This window comes from Talpa europaea (assembly GCF_964194135.1).
Source record: "Talpa europaea genome assembly, chromosome: 10".
NCBI classification, from domain to species: domain Eukaryota; kingdom Metazoa; phylum Chordata; class Mammalia; order Eulipotyphla; family Talpidae; genus Talpa; species Talpa europaea.
The window spans coordinates 106,302,988-106,320,119 of record NC_140077.1 but is presented as its reverse complement, the minus strand read 5'-3'; the positions used below and the strand labels follow the sequence as shown (position 1 = coordinate 106,320,119).

General features: G+C 40.8%; 1 protein-coding gene across 4 annotated transcripts in view; it reads left to right on the top strand.

Moving 5' to 3' along the window:
• DCLK2 (doublecortin like kinase 2) overlaps positions 1-17,132 on the top strand; it is a gene marked incomplete at both ends in the record, with an annotated part of 123,886 nt that overhangs the window by 97,688 nt on the left and 9,066 nt on the right. For all 4 annotated transcript variants that reach the window (XM_084244754.1, XM_084244753.1, XM_084244752.1 and 1 more), the window contains 4 exons: positions 7,930-8,049; positions 8,258-8,404; positions 12,875-13,008; positions 13,391-13,468. In XM_084244754.1, the coding sequence (XP_084100880.1) occupies positions 7,930-8,049; positions 8,258-8,404; positions 12,875-13,008; positions 13,391-13,468 (479 nt within the window). The remainder of the gene's footprint in view (positions 1-7,929; positions 8,050-8,257; positions 8,405-12,874; positions 13,009-13,390; positions 13,469-17,132) is intronic.

Here is a 17,132-nt window from a genome sequence, read left to right as displayed (position 1 = left end):
TAACAGGAGTAGACAGCTAGTAATAGTGGAAGAAACACTATCAGTGTTTTTCCCTGCCACTTTTTAAACACTCAGATCTAAATAGATTGAGTTGCTCTTGGTCCTAAAAATACAAGTTTTGTTCTTTGGGAGATGCCTATTTTAAAATCCCACAAAGTTGTGTCAAGAACTATGAGGAGTCTGAGACTTAACTATTTTCAGATTAACAAAGGAACTCTCCAGCTCTGTAGATGTCAGAGAAGTCACAGAGTCAGAGACAAAAGGTTTGATAACTGGGGGCACACCAGGAAGCCTGAGCTCCTTGTTTTCATTGTTTCCCCTTTAACACCCAAGTTCCACAAAGTAATGGGAGGGACCCACTGGAGGCTGTGCCCACAAAGGGTTTGCATCACAGGTGAGGGTCCCCAGCTTCAGAAATCCCTAGTCTTTTGAAGAGGTGGCTTGCAGTACTGCCCATCCTCTGCCCAAGACAAGACAAATGTTCCCTGGGTCCCTGAGGGAGACCTTATCTCTGTGTCCCAAGGGTGATTACTATACAGCTCTCCTTGGAAAGAGAGTGTGTAATAAAAGCTGATGCAAGATTTGCAATCGCACTAGGAAAAATTCTCTCCTCAACATGATGGACTTCTTTCCTTTGCCCATTCTCAAGCTGGGCCTGAGGCTGGGATAAGATTAAATAATGAAATACTGTTAGACTACTAATATTTTATTTTTTTTTTTTAAAGATTTATTTATTTATTTATTTACACAAGTATTGGGTACAGTCAGAAGTGCGGGAGGGTGAGAGAATTCACCAGAGCCAGAGCGGGGAACAGAACGGGCAGACTGATGAAATACACTGCTGAGGGAAGCAGTGGGTGTGGCAGGAGAGGTCTGCCACGCCATATGGGACCCTCACCGGTGACCGGGGATCAAACCGGCGCTGCAGAGGCTGCGGGCAGCTTTTCCGCCCAGCGCTCAACCGCTGTACCACCAGTGGAGGCCCTAACTACTAATATTTAAATATGTTTGAAAAGATGGGAATTCTATAGCAGTGACAATGAAGACCTTTTCAGAGTCTTTTCTAAAAGTACAGCAGTTCTTCTAGGAGAGTAAGCTCTAGAATGCACTGTCCATCACTGGGGCAGCTGACTTGTGGGTGCTGAGCATTTGAAATGTGACTAGACTGAAGTGAAATATACTGTAAGTGTAAAGTAGACAACAGATTTTGAAGATTTAGTACTAAAATAAGAACAGAAATGGCCTTACTAACATCTTGTGAATTTGATTACATGTTGAAATAATAATATTTTGGATGTCAGAGGTTAAATAAATTATATCATTAATTTTACCTGCTTTGTAAATTATTTATGTGGTTAGAAATTCTAAATGATTTGTGGTTAGAAACTCTAGATGTACATATGTTGGTCACATTATCCAGTGCTGCACTAGAGCCAGGCTGCATAAAGTTTAAATCTGGGCCCTGCCTCTTTTCCATGTGTGACCTTGAGATAATTACTTAATAACTCTCTACCTCTGTTTCACCCTCTCAAATGTGTTTTATTCTTTTTATTTTAATTTTGGGCTTACATTTTTATTCTTCCATATGTGCACATGTTGCATTTATTCGCCACCAAGGCACCTGTGCCAGAAGCTCATCTGCCTCCCTTGCCTCTTGTTTCTTCCCTCCCGCCTGATTTCTCTCTGGTAACTATTAACATTTCAACTAAGTCTAACATTTATTCCTGCACTATTTTGCTTGTGTTTTTTTTTTTTTTTGGTTGTTATTTATATTCCACAGATGAGTGAAATCATCCAATATCTATCTTTCACTTTCTCACTTATTTAATACAATCTCCTTCATTTCCACCCATTCTGTCCCCAAAACCACTATTCCATCCTTTTTCACAGCTGTGTAGTATTCCATTGAGTATATATACTAGAGTTTCTTTATCCATTCATCTGGTGGTTCAATGATTTGGCAGTAGTGGAAAATTGTATAAATATAGGCATATATGTGGTTTTTTACATTAGAGTTTTCATATTTGTAGGATAAATACCTAATAGAGGTATTATTGAAGCATACCAAATTTCCATAAAAATGTGGTTATTAATGATATCTAAAACATAAAGTTATTGTGAGGATTAATGGAATTAAGGCATGGAAAACATGTAGAAAATTACCACTGTTAGAATTTAATCCATTAACTATTAAGATTATTACTGTACCAGAGGAGTTCAGAATTTATGACTAGTTTTGTTCTTTCTACCTGGTATTGTGTAATTTAAGCAGACGGTGTCATAATTTTGGAAACTAGGTTATAAATAGCTGTATTAAAGCATTTTTCTCAGAGAAAAAAAAATTGCTGTGGTAAAGATAACGATTAAAGTGTAAGCAGCTGCTTTAGTAGTTGAAAAAAAATCCTTATATACAAAAATGTCTGGTGTACTAAGTGCTGACACAAATGAATAGGTCACTTCAAAGATGTGTGTGTGTATATATATATATATATATATATATATATATATATTGTTATTGAACACTCTATTTTTATTATTCATGATCACATACTTCCAGCCTTACATTTGGCTGATTTGAACATTATTTCCACAGTAAGACTATATAAATTTATAATTTCAAAACTTAATTTGTTTCAAATAAGTTGATTTTCCCATTAAATTGTATTTTTAGAAAATAATGGTATGAGAATTTGTGTTTAAAAAATTGAGAGGTGGGCCTCCCTGGTGGCGCAGCGGGTTGAGTGCAGCGCTGTGAAGCTGTCCAAAGCCTCTGCAGCACGGGTTCGATTCCTGGCCGGCCAGGGAGATTCCCACATGGTGTGGCAGACCTCTCCTGCCTTGCTCGCTGCTCCCCTCAGCAGTGCTTTCGGTCTATCTGCCTGTTCTGTTCTCCACTCTGTCTCTGGTGAATCCTCTCACCCTCCCTTACCTCTGGCCTATTCCCTAGCTGTTGTGTGAAAAAATAAATCTTAAAAAAAAAAAAATTGAGAGGCATTCAGTCATATTGATGGCTATTGCTTGTTATTTAGTGGTCGGTATTGGAAGATCAATAATGCTGAAAATAGTGTGTGCCATTTATTGAAATGTGTTATCTACTTAGTCTTTTATATATATATATTATATATATTATAGTTTTAATGACTTTCAAAAAACCTATGAACCATTTTTACAGATAAAGACAGATTCATGTTAAATAGTTTCCCAAATGTCACAGAGAGACAGAAGAGTGCTTAGGATTTTTGGCTGCTTGGTTACTCCTGCTCAACACTGGCATGTATATATCCCTCTCCATGTTCAGATTATTAATTTGTTCATGTGATAAGCAGCTGAGGAAAAAACTCCTAACCTCTCTTACCTTCTGTTTGCTTTTCTATAATATGTGTAAACATTATTAAATTAATTCATTCATTTACCTAAAATTGGATGTGTATGAAAGATACTATACTAGGAATAGGGTAATTTAGCATATAGATTAAAACCAGTTCTACAAGAAGAGTATTGCAAAAGTTCGGGGGAACCATGTGGAGAGCTAGGTGATCAATGAAGAACAGGAAGCACTTACGCTGAACCTCAAACAGTGAGTGGGATCTCAATAGGCAGTGATGGAAAAAGGCCTTCTGGCAGCCGCACAACCCAGCAAAGGCCAGAGGACACAGCATGCTGAATTCTTCTGAATTAGGAGATTATTGCAACAGCTGCCTCAGGGCCAGATTTATGGAGGCTGTTGAGAAGGTATTTGTAAATTTAAGAAATCTCCCATGTCTGATAATCTTTTTTATTCTAAATAGTTATTGAACTCCCACAGCATAGGATGCCCTGAGCATTCTGTTCTGGTACTTAGAGGTGGCCCTGCCTTCTCTTCCCACAGTTTTACATTCATTACTTAGATGTGTGGATCCAGGCAGAACATAAATACAAAGGTATACTGTATTAGTTTCCTGAGTTGTTGAAATTAATTATCCCAAACTTGAGGGCTTACAGCAAGAGAAGTTTATTCTCTCACAGCTCTGGAGGCCAGAAGTCTGGAATCCACACTCCCTCTAGGGACCCCAGGGGAGAATCTGTTTCCTGACTCCACATCCGTGCTAGTGCTTGATGGGATTCTCTAACTTGTGGCACCTCACTCCCGTCTCTGCCTCCAAGTTCACATTGCTTTCCCTTGTCTGTTTCATTTTCCTTTTCTGTCTGTGAACTCTCCCCCAGCCTCTCCCTCACAAGGACAGGTGTGATGGTGCCAGATAAAACAGATATATCTTCACTGCAGAATTTTCAGTTATATCTGTAAAGACCCGTTTTTTTTCCCCCAAATGTGGGAATGTTTACAAGTTCAGGGGATTAGGACTTGGTATTTTGGGGTGGCCGTTATTCAGTCTGCCATATACCTATCACTGAAATCACATGAAATGATTTGAGCATTTTACCTGTCTTACTATTGAGCAGTAATCACTGGGGAGTATATAAAGCGACTGTAAAACCACCGCTGGCTTAGAGCAGTCGTGCTGTCTGTCCATTGACTCAAGCATGGTAGAGCTAACTAGGCTCCTTCCCAGGGAGCAAGGTAAACAACCACCTCCGTGACAGCAAGGCGGGGAGACCTTGCTTGGAACAAGTACAGGGGCAATGAGAGCAAATAAAAGGGTAAAAGGGTACCTAGCCCAGCTGTTGTTGAACCCCACCACTTATAAGAGGTGAGATCGAGCCCTGGTCCTGAGAAATAATTAGGAATACACACAGGGAGGGGAAAGTTCCAGAGAAAACTCCCCATGTACGTGCATTGTCTTGGGTAAGAGAGTGACAGTAGGGTTACAGCAAAGTGAAGGATAGATTCTGAGGCTGTTGAGAAAGTGGACCTGGCAGGGATTTGTGACTGGTGCTAGAGGATGAGGGAAGAAGTCTTATGCTGGGGTTCCCATCTGCTTTGGACAGCCAGATTCTAAACAGATGACACAGGAGAAAAGGACTGTCCTGTGGAGCTGGGAAGCGTGAAGACAAAATGATTGGTCTAGTTTGGTAGACTTATTTATTCCCCTAATCCATTTCTCTCTTGCTTTGTCTCTCTTTTTATATGTTAAACCCACCATGGCCAAAGACAAGGTAGTATCCTTTGCCAAGTTAGCAGTTTTCTTTGTCATTAACTCTCACAAGAACCATGGAACACTGCCATGGAACGATTCACATGTAAATTATTTGGAGTTAGACCCGTGAATCACTTAACATAAATAATAGAAGATGATTGAATAGTGTAAATTCAGTATGGTTCAAGGCAAAAAGTGATGTTCATCTTGTATGGAGAAACGTTTTCCTGGAAGATGTAATCTACAGAATATTTTTACATATTAAAAGCAGATTGCATATGGGTTGTGTAAGAAATGGGATGATAATTTGCAAAGATGTTCATGCACTACCTTTGGTTTGCTTCTGATGAGATTAGCTTTTAAATGGACTGTTCCTTCACAGACAATTTTATAGACATAGTCAGAGATTGGGAAACAAAGACTAACAGCTTCCATATCCCAACAAAACATTCACCATGTGCTTGGAATACGAGTTGTTGTCAAGTAGAATAGACCAAGATAATAAATGACGGTGGAGAAAAGGTTGCTGTGGTACCCGGATGTCTGAAACACCACACTGCCTGTGGCCCAGCTATACCCCAGAGCACTTGCTGTTGTGCTTTTATTGAAAAAATTAGCCTTTGGGATGTGTAGTCTACTTAGGTGGTGAGCATCATATTTCAACTTCAGTATGAGAGCGTTCTTGGGGTACTACTGACAGGGAGATTATTTTACATATGTCACTCATTTAGCCTCAGGAACAGAATAGAGGCAGACTTAAAGACTCTTCCTCTGTGCAAGAAAAGGGGGGTAGGGAGAACTGAAGTGATAGATATTTAAAATAACATGAGGCGTTTACTCCCTTGTCATCTTTGCTTCACACAGAGTAAAGCAGTCGTGTTCTTGCTTTTGCAGATTCCCCAAAGCACGTCAAACTCTGTTTATTAGTGTGGTTAAGGAGATGCTCAGCACAGATGATCCAAGGGCTAGCCTACAAACCTCAGGGTTTGCTGAGTCTTTCCTCTGTGGCTGTTACCACAAGGGGTTGACCGTGACGCTGCTTCCCTTGGGAGGGTTTCTGTCTACAGCTTTGTGCTGCAGCTGCTTGCCTTGGACATAGGGATGGACGGTGGGCAGAGGTTCGGGCCCAGGCCTCCCAGTGGTGGTTTGTTAGGGTTTGAGAACCTCTGTTTTTACAGGAGATTTGGAAACATTGTTGAGCCCCTATGCCAGTCAGAGACTACCAGCCCTCATTAAGGGGTGTAGCTTGTCCCCCCTGCACAAAGCCTGGTGTGATTCTACCTTGACCCCAACTCACTGTGATGTTGTTTCTAGTGCCAGTCTTTTCAAGGAATTAAATAATACCAGCTCTGCAGCTGTTGTTTCGCATTGAAATTCTAACTTCTCCTGAAGTATTCCTCTTTGAAAGGTGATGTGGCCTTGGGGGTTAGAAACCTGGGTTTTCATTCTACCTCCAAGGGCTGCCCCAGGGTGAAGTGGTAAGATGTTCCACAAGTACCTTGCACAGAGGCTGACAGTGATCAGATTCAACAAATGTTGATCTTTCCTTTCCCCTGCTGATGCTTATTAGCATTTGCACTGTTGTCAAACAGTTGTTGTCAGCATTTTTTGACAACTTAAACAAACATAGGGCATTCAGCACCCATGAAACATGGCCTACCTGTGCGGGAGCTTGGGGCAGATATTCTCTGAATGTTATTTATTCATTTGCTGTAATTCATACTTCATCTCTGGTGCAAACGTATCTCAGATGGTTTAAAGTGAAACTACATGTCTGCACAGATACCTGAAGCTAGGAAAGGAGCCACATTCAGTGACCTGATCCAGAGATAATCATCTTATTAGTGCAGGGAACACTGAATTAGTGAAGGCAAAGGGGCAATATGAAGGGTGCATTTCATGTGTCTGCATATGGAGATACATATATGTGCATGTAGGTAGCAGTGATGGCCTTTGCATGTTAAGTTTAGATTAAAGCTATATTTGTAAACCTAGAGTGTGTAAGACAGCAATTAAAAAATTTTACTGAGCTTTCCCTAAATTAAAAATAACTCACTATTTTAGTTAATGAGGATCAACCAGTATGACATTATTGAGAGAGGTTTTCATACTCATCATAAAATCAAGGAATAGTTGCTCAAGGTTCTTGGTGGATGTGCTGAGAATAATCCCTAAGTGCTGTGAGTAAACATTTTGCCACATGTTGATGCTAATTGATTGACTCACTAGACCCACTTCAGAGATGTGGTTAGAGTGAAATGAGAAAGGTGGTCACCGTGGTTCTGCGTGTTTCCTGACTTCGGAATGAATGCAAGATGTTCAGGAACATCCATTTGGTGATTGACATTGCACCTGATCATAGTAGAAAGTCTATTTTTCATGAATTTCAACGTGAAATTCTAATTATGCTGGCAGCGGCGTAAAAACTAAAACAAATGAAAAAACACAAAGTTGTGTGCCATGAGCATGCCTACTATGCCCAGGTCTTTGTTTCTGAGTGGTGACTGTAGAATTACACAGACTGGTGCTGTGCGCCCCAGTGTTGGCTGCCTCACAGCCTCTTAATGTTGCAAGTGAGGAAAGGATGAGAAGCAGTCTGTTCTGTGAGCCAGGGCGGCGCCACTGGGCCCTTCCAGGGAGGTTTTGAGGGATGTTTCTTTTTGTTAGAGATGGTGAGATGTCACACTGACTCATCCTGTCCCCATGGAGACCAGCTCAGCCAGGACTTGGCTTGTCTCTGTGCCAAGAGAGATGCTTTCTCTGGCATCAATTAAACTATGTCCTGTAGGACATAGGGAGGGAGCAGAGGATGCAACAATGTCTGACCCACCTCTCTCAACCCTTCAATGGACAGGAGCACTTGATTGAGAATGAAGTGTCAATACTGCGTCGTGTGAAGCACCCGAATATCATCATGCTGGTCGAAGAGATGGAGACCACCACGGAGCTCTTCCTGGTGATGGAGTTGGTCAAGGTAAGAGGCTTTCACTGATGCCAAACCCCAAAAGTTACTATAGTCTTGAAGGATCAAAAAGGGTTTTGATACTTTGAAACTTTCACTATTTAGAATCATCAATCTTAATGGCATTTTTTCATGTACTCCAGTCTGATGAGCCACCTTGGTCGCCTTCACAGGATTGTCACTGTTGATGTTTTGATAGGTTCCTTTATGTGTCCTTTAGGGTGGAGATCTCTTTGATGCAATTACCTCTTCAACCAAGTACACTGAGAGGGACGGCAGCGCCATGGTGTACAACCTGGCCAATGCCCTCAGATATCTCCATGGCCTCAGCATTGTGCACAGAGATATCAAGCCCGAGAACCTCTTGGTATGTACAGCATGTCTGCCTTTCCTATTCTAACGAATACTTCTCTTCTTAAGTTGACTGTGACCTCATGCAGCCACCCCATGCAAACCGTGATTTAAAATCTGCATCAATTCTGCAGTAAGGGGCTGAGGAAATGTAACTTAGAAAATCAACAATAATGTAACCAAACATTAATGGACTTCTAGAATTGAACTACATTTCTGTGTTTATTTTTAGCAGACATAAAAGAACATATTTCCATTTATGTTTTGATTGATGATACTGATTTTTAAAAGGTGAACAAGAAAATTAGGAGGCAAAACATTTCAAAGAATTAGAGATAGCATTAGAGGCTCATAGGAGACAGAAATAGAACATTAAGGGTTCAGTACATACATGAGTTAATTTTAGAAGTAATCTAGTCCATCCTGGCCTAACAGATAAGGAAATAGAGAGTGAGAGAGGGCTATTTTTTTTTTTTTTTTGGTTTAAAAGTTTCATTTGTTGCACTGTCCTATAGAAGTCTTATTCCACTATTGCATTCAGAGAACCTCATAGCTGCTTCCAGTTTACCTTTCCAGCTTCCTCTCCTGTTCCTTCCTCCCTACACTTGTGCCCAGTATGGCACTCACCTTCAACTCTCAGTTCACACACCTTTATCTGCCAATAAAAATCAAACTTGACCATTTGGTGGCTCTGCATTTCATTAGCAGGTTGGCATTGGCCTAGGATGGGGAAGTACCACTGAAATGTCAAAAGTAGATACACAGAGTGTCTGCCAGCCTTTCTGCCCTAAAAACAAATTCAGTTTTTAACACCAGCGCATTCAGACTTCTGATTTGCATCCCCTCCCCTAGTGGCAGTGTCATAATTTAAAACCCTGCCAAGGAGATGTATGGGTCGCTGTGTCAGGGAGCACGGGGGTGGCCGTTAATGCTGTGAGTTACAGCCTGGCCGTGCCCTGTCAGAGTTAACTAGAAGAGACCAGCGATAAATCCCGCTTTTCCAGGAGTTGTGGGGAGAGGAGAGGTTGGTTTCTCATACTTGAAGTGGTTCTAAATCATGATGTTGACATTTTATTTAGAGAACATGCAGCATTCCCTTTGTAGGGGGGATCTGCATTCCTCACATTTTTATTTTGTATTCTGAGAGCAACTTTTGACAGAAGCATCCCTCAGAGTGAGGTGGGGCCTCTGAGCTCTGCAGAATGGGGCTTCTCACAGTTGCAAAGGTTTGAATCTGCTCAGGATCTGCACACGGCTGCAGTCAGGACGTGCACTGTCCTGGAGGGTCCTCTGGGAGTCACGGGCTGGGTTGGAATCCCCACGGGCCACTGCTAGTAACATGAGCGCTCTGTGCCTCAGTTTACCCATCTGTAAAATGGAGAGAACAGTTCTCCCCCAAAATGCCCAGTGGGGTGATGGACTATATCAGCCCAATGAGATAATGTTCGGGAGAATATTGAATTGTACAGCATCGTGTGAGGCTGTCGGTTGCTGGGAGACCTGGACTTTCATCCATAACAGAAGGTCTTTTGTTTGGGGGCTCTGGGTGTTCATTCTTTCTTAAGTCAGCCTCTTGGAGCAATACTGCACATGGGCACACACGCGTATGCGTGTGTGTGTGTGTGTGTGTGTGTGTGAAAGCAACATCATAATTGTGTGTATATATGTAAATAGATTTATAGACTTTTTATCCAGTTTTGAAGAAAATCTCCAGCTAGGATTTGAAATTTACTTATGCTTTCTTTCACATATTAACCTCTGTGTCTAGTATTGGGCAAAGATCAGTCCGATGTAATATTATTTCAGGCTTCTCTGCCCCTTGTGACACTTCCCTTTTGATGTTGAGCTAAGGAGTAGCTGCACATAATTCAGTGGTTATGGAGTGTGTGTCCCTCTCTCTTAATGCTCCTGCATCTGAGTTTGAATTCCATATTGAGGATGTGAAAAACAGGACTTCTGGGACTTGAGAGTATCTGACAACAATCCTTACGTGCCCCTAGGCATTTCTAAATTGAATGTCTAAAATAAACACTATTTTTCAAATAATGCACTTAATGAGTGTATTTTAGAGCTGTAAAAACAAAATCACAATGACATTAATAAAACTTTTCTTTCATGATGGAGACACTCAGAATTACAGTGCTGCTTATAATGTTCTTATCACTGTAATTACTTAGGGAATTTCTTTCTAAAGTCTGGGTTTTGGTAAATGCATAATAAATTGTCACTGTAATTCAGATTGTTAATATTTACATTAAACATAATGGATGGAAAGTTATCCTGAGGCAGAGGCATGACTAAGAACCTGGTTTCTATTGCTTTAGGCTAAGTCATTAGTAGCTTTGGATATATTTCTGCCAAGCTGTGGGCTGACTGAGAATAATAAATATCTGTGAGGAGCTCCAATCCTCACTGTTGTCCCATGAAGCCTTAAAGTTATAAAGATGGTTGCTGGGTCTGCGTATATGGTACATAAACATGACACAGGTGTTAAAATGCCAAGGTGCAAAACCTTCTTGCATGAGAGGTTAGGAAGTTATTTCAGTGGCATCTTACTGAAAATGCCTATGAAGACTGGGGTACATTGGCATGGGGGAACCCTGATGTTGTTGATATTTTTCACTGATGACTATATAAATCACACCCCCTCGTTAAGTAGCAGACTAATGGATTATGTTGTTAACAATGCTTATCTTGAAGAAACACACTTTTGTGAATTTTTCTTTTGGTAAGTGGTGGTTTGGTTAGGTACATGGTCAACTATGAGGAAATACAAATGAAGTGTGCTTGAAGCGTAACATATAGAAAGATATTACATGAGGACAGGTTACTAGGTCTCTGCAGTTATTCCCTGAATTTAGTGTTTTTAAAATGGACATTTGAGAAACAATAGACAAGTTAGGTGAAGATTACAGTCAAAATCTAAACTGTGCTCATGTACACACTTGCTTGTTTCCAACACCTGTGAGGTCCATTTAACTTTTTTTTTTAATTTATTTATTTGTTCATTCATTCATTCATTCATTCATTGAAGCACTGGGTACAGTCAGAAGCGCAGAAGGGTGAGAGAATTCACCAGAGCCAGTGCAGGGAGCAGAGCAGGCAGAAGGACCGAAGTACACTGCTGAGGGGAGCAGCGGGCGGCAGGAGAGGTCTGCGCGCCATGTGGGACCCTCCTCTGGTGGCCGGGGAGCAGCCGGGGATTGAACCAGCGCCGCAGAGGCCTTGGGCAGCTTTGCAACCCAGCACTCAACTGCTGCGCCACTGGGGAGGCCCTGAGGTCCATTTAACTTTGACTTTTATCCACTAAGGAAAATGTTCTTATATGGAAAATTAAATTTTTTTTCTAATTATGGAACCAATACATGTTTATTTTAAACATTTTAGAAACTACTGAAATCTATAAAGAAGAAAGTTAAGGAACCTTAAATGCTCTCACCTAGAGATAAACAACATTTTGGTGTATTATAATACATACAATGTTGAACATTCCTATTTATGTAATAGATCAAATATTTCCCATATCTATTTGAAAAGTGCTTGTGAGTGGCTTATACTGTTTTTATCATAGAGCTGGACCGTGATTTAAGTCATTACCTTGTTGCCAATTAATGTTTCTTCCAGTTTTTAAAAACAGGTGAACTCTGAGATTGGAACCTTTGTGTATAACCTTTTGCTCCCTCTCTGCTTCCTTAGGGTAGGTTCTGACAGGTGTATTTGCTAGGTCATAGGTTAAAAAAGATATTTCTTGCTGAAATGCTTTTTGGAAAGATTGCTGCAAGGGAAGCAAAAAGATTCATGTTTCCACCAACATTGTTAAACCTGTGTTGAAAATCAGCTCTGTGCTGGCTTCCTGTCACTGCAAACCCACCCCACCCCTGCGACACATGCTCAGAGGGTGATTTCCAAGGTCAAATAACCAGAAATTGAGTGGAGTGGTTGATTATTCAAGGCCAGATAATTGATCCCAAAGTTTATTTTCTTCCTAAATTTCCTTGATTTTTCCTCAATTATATTTATCTCTGACTATCTAGAGAAAAACAACTAATTTTATTTTATAAACTAAGCTTGCCCAGGAGAATACCCAGTGCTACAGTGGACACTTAGTAAACACCATTTCAGAGGCTCTCAAGTACCTCACACATAGTAGGCTCACAGCAAAGATCAGTGTCCCACCTCCAGGCTCAGAGGCATCTCTCAAGCCTCATCAGGTAAGTACCACCTGTACCCGTAACTGCCATGTAAGCATGTGCACATGTTTATTCTGCTCCCAAGTAAGGATTTTGCTACAAAGGGGGTTATAGGGGAAGGGAAAGAAGGGATTATTGTCTTTTCAAATTTCTAACAATCATGTGAAAAGATTTCTCTTGAGTTTATTGGTAAATGTAGTTCTGTTGTTTTTACCTAATTCCAGGGTTCCTCTTGGAATCACTTAGAGAAAAAAAGAAATCACCCATTCCTGATTGTGTTCTGGTTTCTGTTCCAGGTGTGTGAATATCCTGATGGAACCAAGTCTTTGAAGCTGGGAGACTTTGGTCTGGCTACCGTGGTGGAAGGCCCTTTGTACACGGTCTGTGGCACCCCGACTTACGTGGCCCCGGAAATCATTGCTGAAACTGGGTAATTTGGCTTTGGTGGGAAAAGGTATTTTTGTTTCTCCTGCTGCTGTGTAGTCAGTCTTCTCTGCAGGTGGAAGGCAGGAGAGACTCTTACCTAATCAGTGACTTTAATCTCAGGAACTTGAGTTTGTCCCAGAGCCCCAGACCTGGGTTTTTGCCCCAAGACCAGTCTTGGGACTGTGGACTGTATTCCCCAAGACTGTGTTTAGGTTGGAAGAGAAGCCACCCCCTTTGTCCAAGGGGTAATTAATTCCTTTCTGTGAAAGGGGCAGTGTGACACCAGGGGACCCTTTTCCTCACAAGGTATACATACTGCAGTCAGGTGCATGGTCCCTGTGAGTGCAGCAACATGTCTCTCCCTCCCACCCCCTTTGCTTTCCCAGCTATGGCCTGAAGGTGGACATTTGGGCAGCAGGTGTGATCACGTACATACTTCTCTGTGGATTCCCACCATTCAGAAGGTGAGTGACTCTGAGGTGACAGCATTTGAATTGTAAATTCTCTCCCTTTCACTCCTGCAATTAGAACCAGAGACTGGCCAATGTTCCCTTTTTCAAGAAGATTTAAAGATCCTTGTGAAACTATCAAAATCTTGTAGGTAAATCATTTCTCAATTCTTAACAGTTGTTTTTGCTACTAAATTGACAGCAGTTATTTTTTTTTTAACAACTCCCCTGCCAAAGGATACAAGTTAGTTTACATAGAAACAGGGAACGCTTTCCTTTTAAATATATTTTATCCATTCACATGACATTTAATTAAGTAGAACTTTTGGCATCAACAGACCTGGCAACAACAGATTGGCTCTTGGTATCACGTACATATCTCACATGGTGGGAGCAGAGGAGACCACACAGAGGGTTGGGTGTGACCAGGACACAGTGCACAGTCGTTGCCCCGTGGTTTGTGTCCAGGGTGAGTGTGGGACTTAACCACAACATCCTTCATTTTTTGCCCCAAAGGGATGGCTCCTTTTTTTTATTGACAAAATGCTGGTTTATAGCATTATTTAGGTTTCAGGTGAGGTCTTTTAAATCAACACCTGTGCATACTACCTTATGTTTGCCCCACAATTCTAGTTTCTATCCATCACATACAGCTGACCCCTTTATCTGATTTATCCACCCCCTTCCCTTCTGTTAACCACTGTTTTTTCTTTATAGTCTAAGTTTGTTTTATTTGATTCATTGTTTTGTTGCTTTATGTACCACCTATGAGTGAAATCATATAGTATTTTTGTTCCTCTGTATGACTTATTTCACCAGGCATAATTCCCTGCAGTTCCATCCATGTTGCTAAAATGGCAGGATGTCATCTTTTTTAATAGTTGAGTAGTAGCTCACTGTGTAGATATATAACACATCTCTATCCACCCATCTTTTGATGGGCACTTGAGTTGTTTCCGGCTTCTAGACTTCAGTGAATAATGAATGCTGCACTGAACATGGAGGTGCAGAGATCTCCCTTCACATTAGTGTCTTCCTATTTTTTGGATTGATACCCACAAGTAGAACAGCACAGCATCTGTCTTGATCAATTCCATCTCCCTCTTTGGAGCAAATGAACAGCTTTGTAGCCTTTCATCTAATGGTATATGTTTGATTTTCTTCTGAGTTTTCTTGAGCTCTGTTTTCATTTTAAAATGTTCTTTTGTTCATTGTATAACTATTTGTGGAATAACTTACTATGTGCTAGGCTCTTGCCAGGAATCAAGTGGCAAACAACCATCCCCTAAGGTCATAGTGTTTATATTGTAGTAATGGGAGAGTTAGTGAAAAACTGGTTTATTCCCCTCCTACCCAATATTTTATTATGAAAGATTTCAAACATACAGAAGTTAAAAGATTGTCTTTTAACCTGATCAGCTGTCAAATGAGTTGAATAGTTAACTTTACTGCCATTACAGTAGACAAAAGAATGACACAAAGGTGTGAGTCTTCACTGAAATATCCGTGAGAATATTGGTCAAGAAGAATAAACCGAGTGTGCGGGCATGCACAATAAATGACTGGAAATCACAAAAGGTTGAGTGATACGGCATTTGAGCAGAACCTTGTCCCATGGCTTGTTCAGGTTTCTATAGATGGAAAGCTCCTTCTGCCTGGCTGTCAGTCACATCATGGTTTTCCAGCAAGGTCTCTGCTCAGGTGGATTATACCGATGTAGGATTACTGCACATATTGGTTAGCTTTTGCTGAATAATGAACTGTCCAAAAAGTTAGGGGTGTCAGCCACTCTGTGGATCAAGTGAGTGGTCCTTCTGATTTGAACTGATTAGTAGGGACTTGATAGTCCAGTATGGCCCGTTCACATGCCTGATTGTTGGCACAGTGTCAGCTGGGACTTTGGACAAAGACTTGGTCATGTGCCTTCCCCAACCCAGTGTGGTAGCCTGGGTTTCACGTGATGGTGGATATAGGATTCCCAAAAGCAACTGGAGAGGTGTGTCCCACTCCTCAAGCATGCCCCAAGTCTCTGCTTACTTCATATTTGTTGACATCCCATTGACCAAGTGAAGTCAAATGGCTAAGCCTAGAGTAAATGTGGCAGAAGATTGTGTACACACCAGAGGGGATAATTTGTTGTTATTTTTACAACCACGGTGTCTCCTCCTAGAATCAGTAATTACCTGTTTTGGGAACTAGTCAGGTGTTTTGGTAGCAGGTGATTCTGAAGCCAGTTAAGGCAGAGTTCCCCTCCTTGGTTAACCCAAGTAGAGATCAGTTGGAAAAGGGTATCAGGTATCAGTTTTCGAGGAATGTGTGCTCACAACTCCCTCTAGTGTTTCCAGTTGCCAGTGCAGCCTGGGAGTTTTTAATTTGACTTAGCTTTTAGCAAAAGGGAGACCATTTTTGTATTTATCATGCCTTGCTACTCAATAGATAGCAGTTTAAAAGTCTGGCTAATCAAAAGCAGTAAAGACACATTCTTAGTACCAGTGCCCGTATATGTAATAAGCTTTTATTCAGAAGCTTGCCCTGCAACTCCAGCTGGCTTATTTGTGAAATCTACAAAACTGTTTTTCCTCTTTTATGTCATGTTGTTGATGGAAAATAATCTATAGTGTTAAGTACTAGTTACAGAAGCATCTTCATGGCATATAAGAATCTTCTGAATAGATTTTACAACATACTATATGTATGTGTATATAATTATGGAAATGAGACTTTAGTGATAAAAATTATGGTATATATTATGTACATAAATATGCATGTAAAAATGCATGTAAAATAAGCAGTTCAAAACTTGTTCATACAAAAGATGAGTTTAACCCCAAAGTTTTTAAAGTTGTTACCTGGAATTTGTAATTGCAACTCCTTTAACTGTAACATCGCTCATTCTTTATTCTTTCTTTCTTTTTAGTCTTAGCTTGTTATGTATTCTCACTCCCATCTTTTCAACATCAGAGTCATTGTTACTAAGAAGAATATTGGTTTTCAGAGCATTTAAGATTTTAAGTATTCCCTAAGCAACTCTGTCTTTAGGACCACTGACAAAAAGTTGTCTGTCCATGGCTACACTGAGGTGGTTTTGCTGTTTCTCTGAAACCCACACACCCCATCGTAGCATGTTTTGTTTGTGAAATACCATGCAACATTTTCAGGCTACCTTGTCTGGCCCCTAATGATTTGACATTGAAAAGAGGGAGTGTAAATTCTTTCCAGATTTTTCTCAATGTCCATTGAGAAATGTCCACTGGATAGTTCGATCCAAAGGCTATCTTGTTTTAGGATTTAAAAAGGCCCTGAAGCATCTCAGCCAGATTGTAGCATATAAAAGTGTTAATGAATCCAGTGTGGATTTCATCTCAGTGGCTTTTATTATGTGACTGCTAAGAAGGACAAATGAGCCCTAGCTTGTGTTCACTGCAGGCAGCCCAGAGCCCCCAGAGCTCCAGCAGGCACGGCAGGACCCCATGGGAGCCTCCTGATGGCTGAGACCTCCCAGGGTTCTGCTTGTTAAATGATGCTATAGACCCACTTCCAACTTTTTAGTTGTTTGCTAACAAAATGACATCAGAAAGCCACATATATTAACAACATATAAGCTATTTGAGATTTCAGGAAAAAGAAAGAAAAGGATGTGAATGGGGTGATAGAGAGGTTGGCTAAAAGGAAAGCTTCT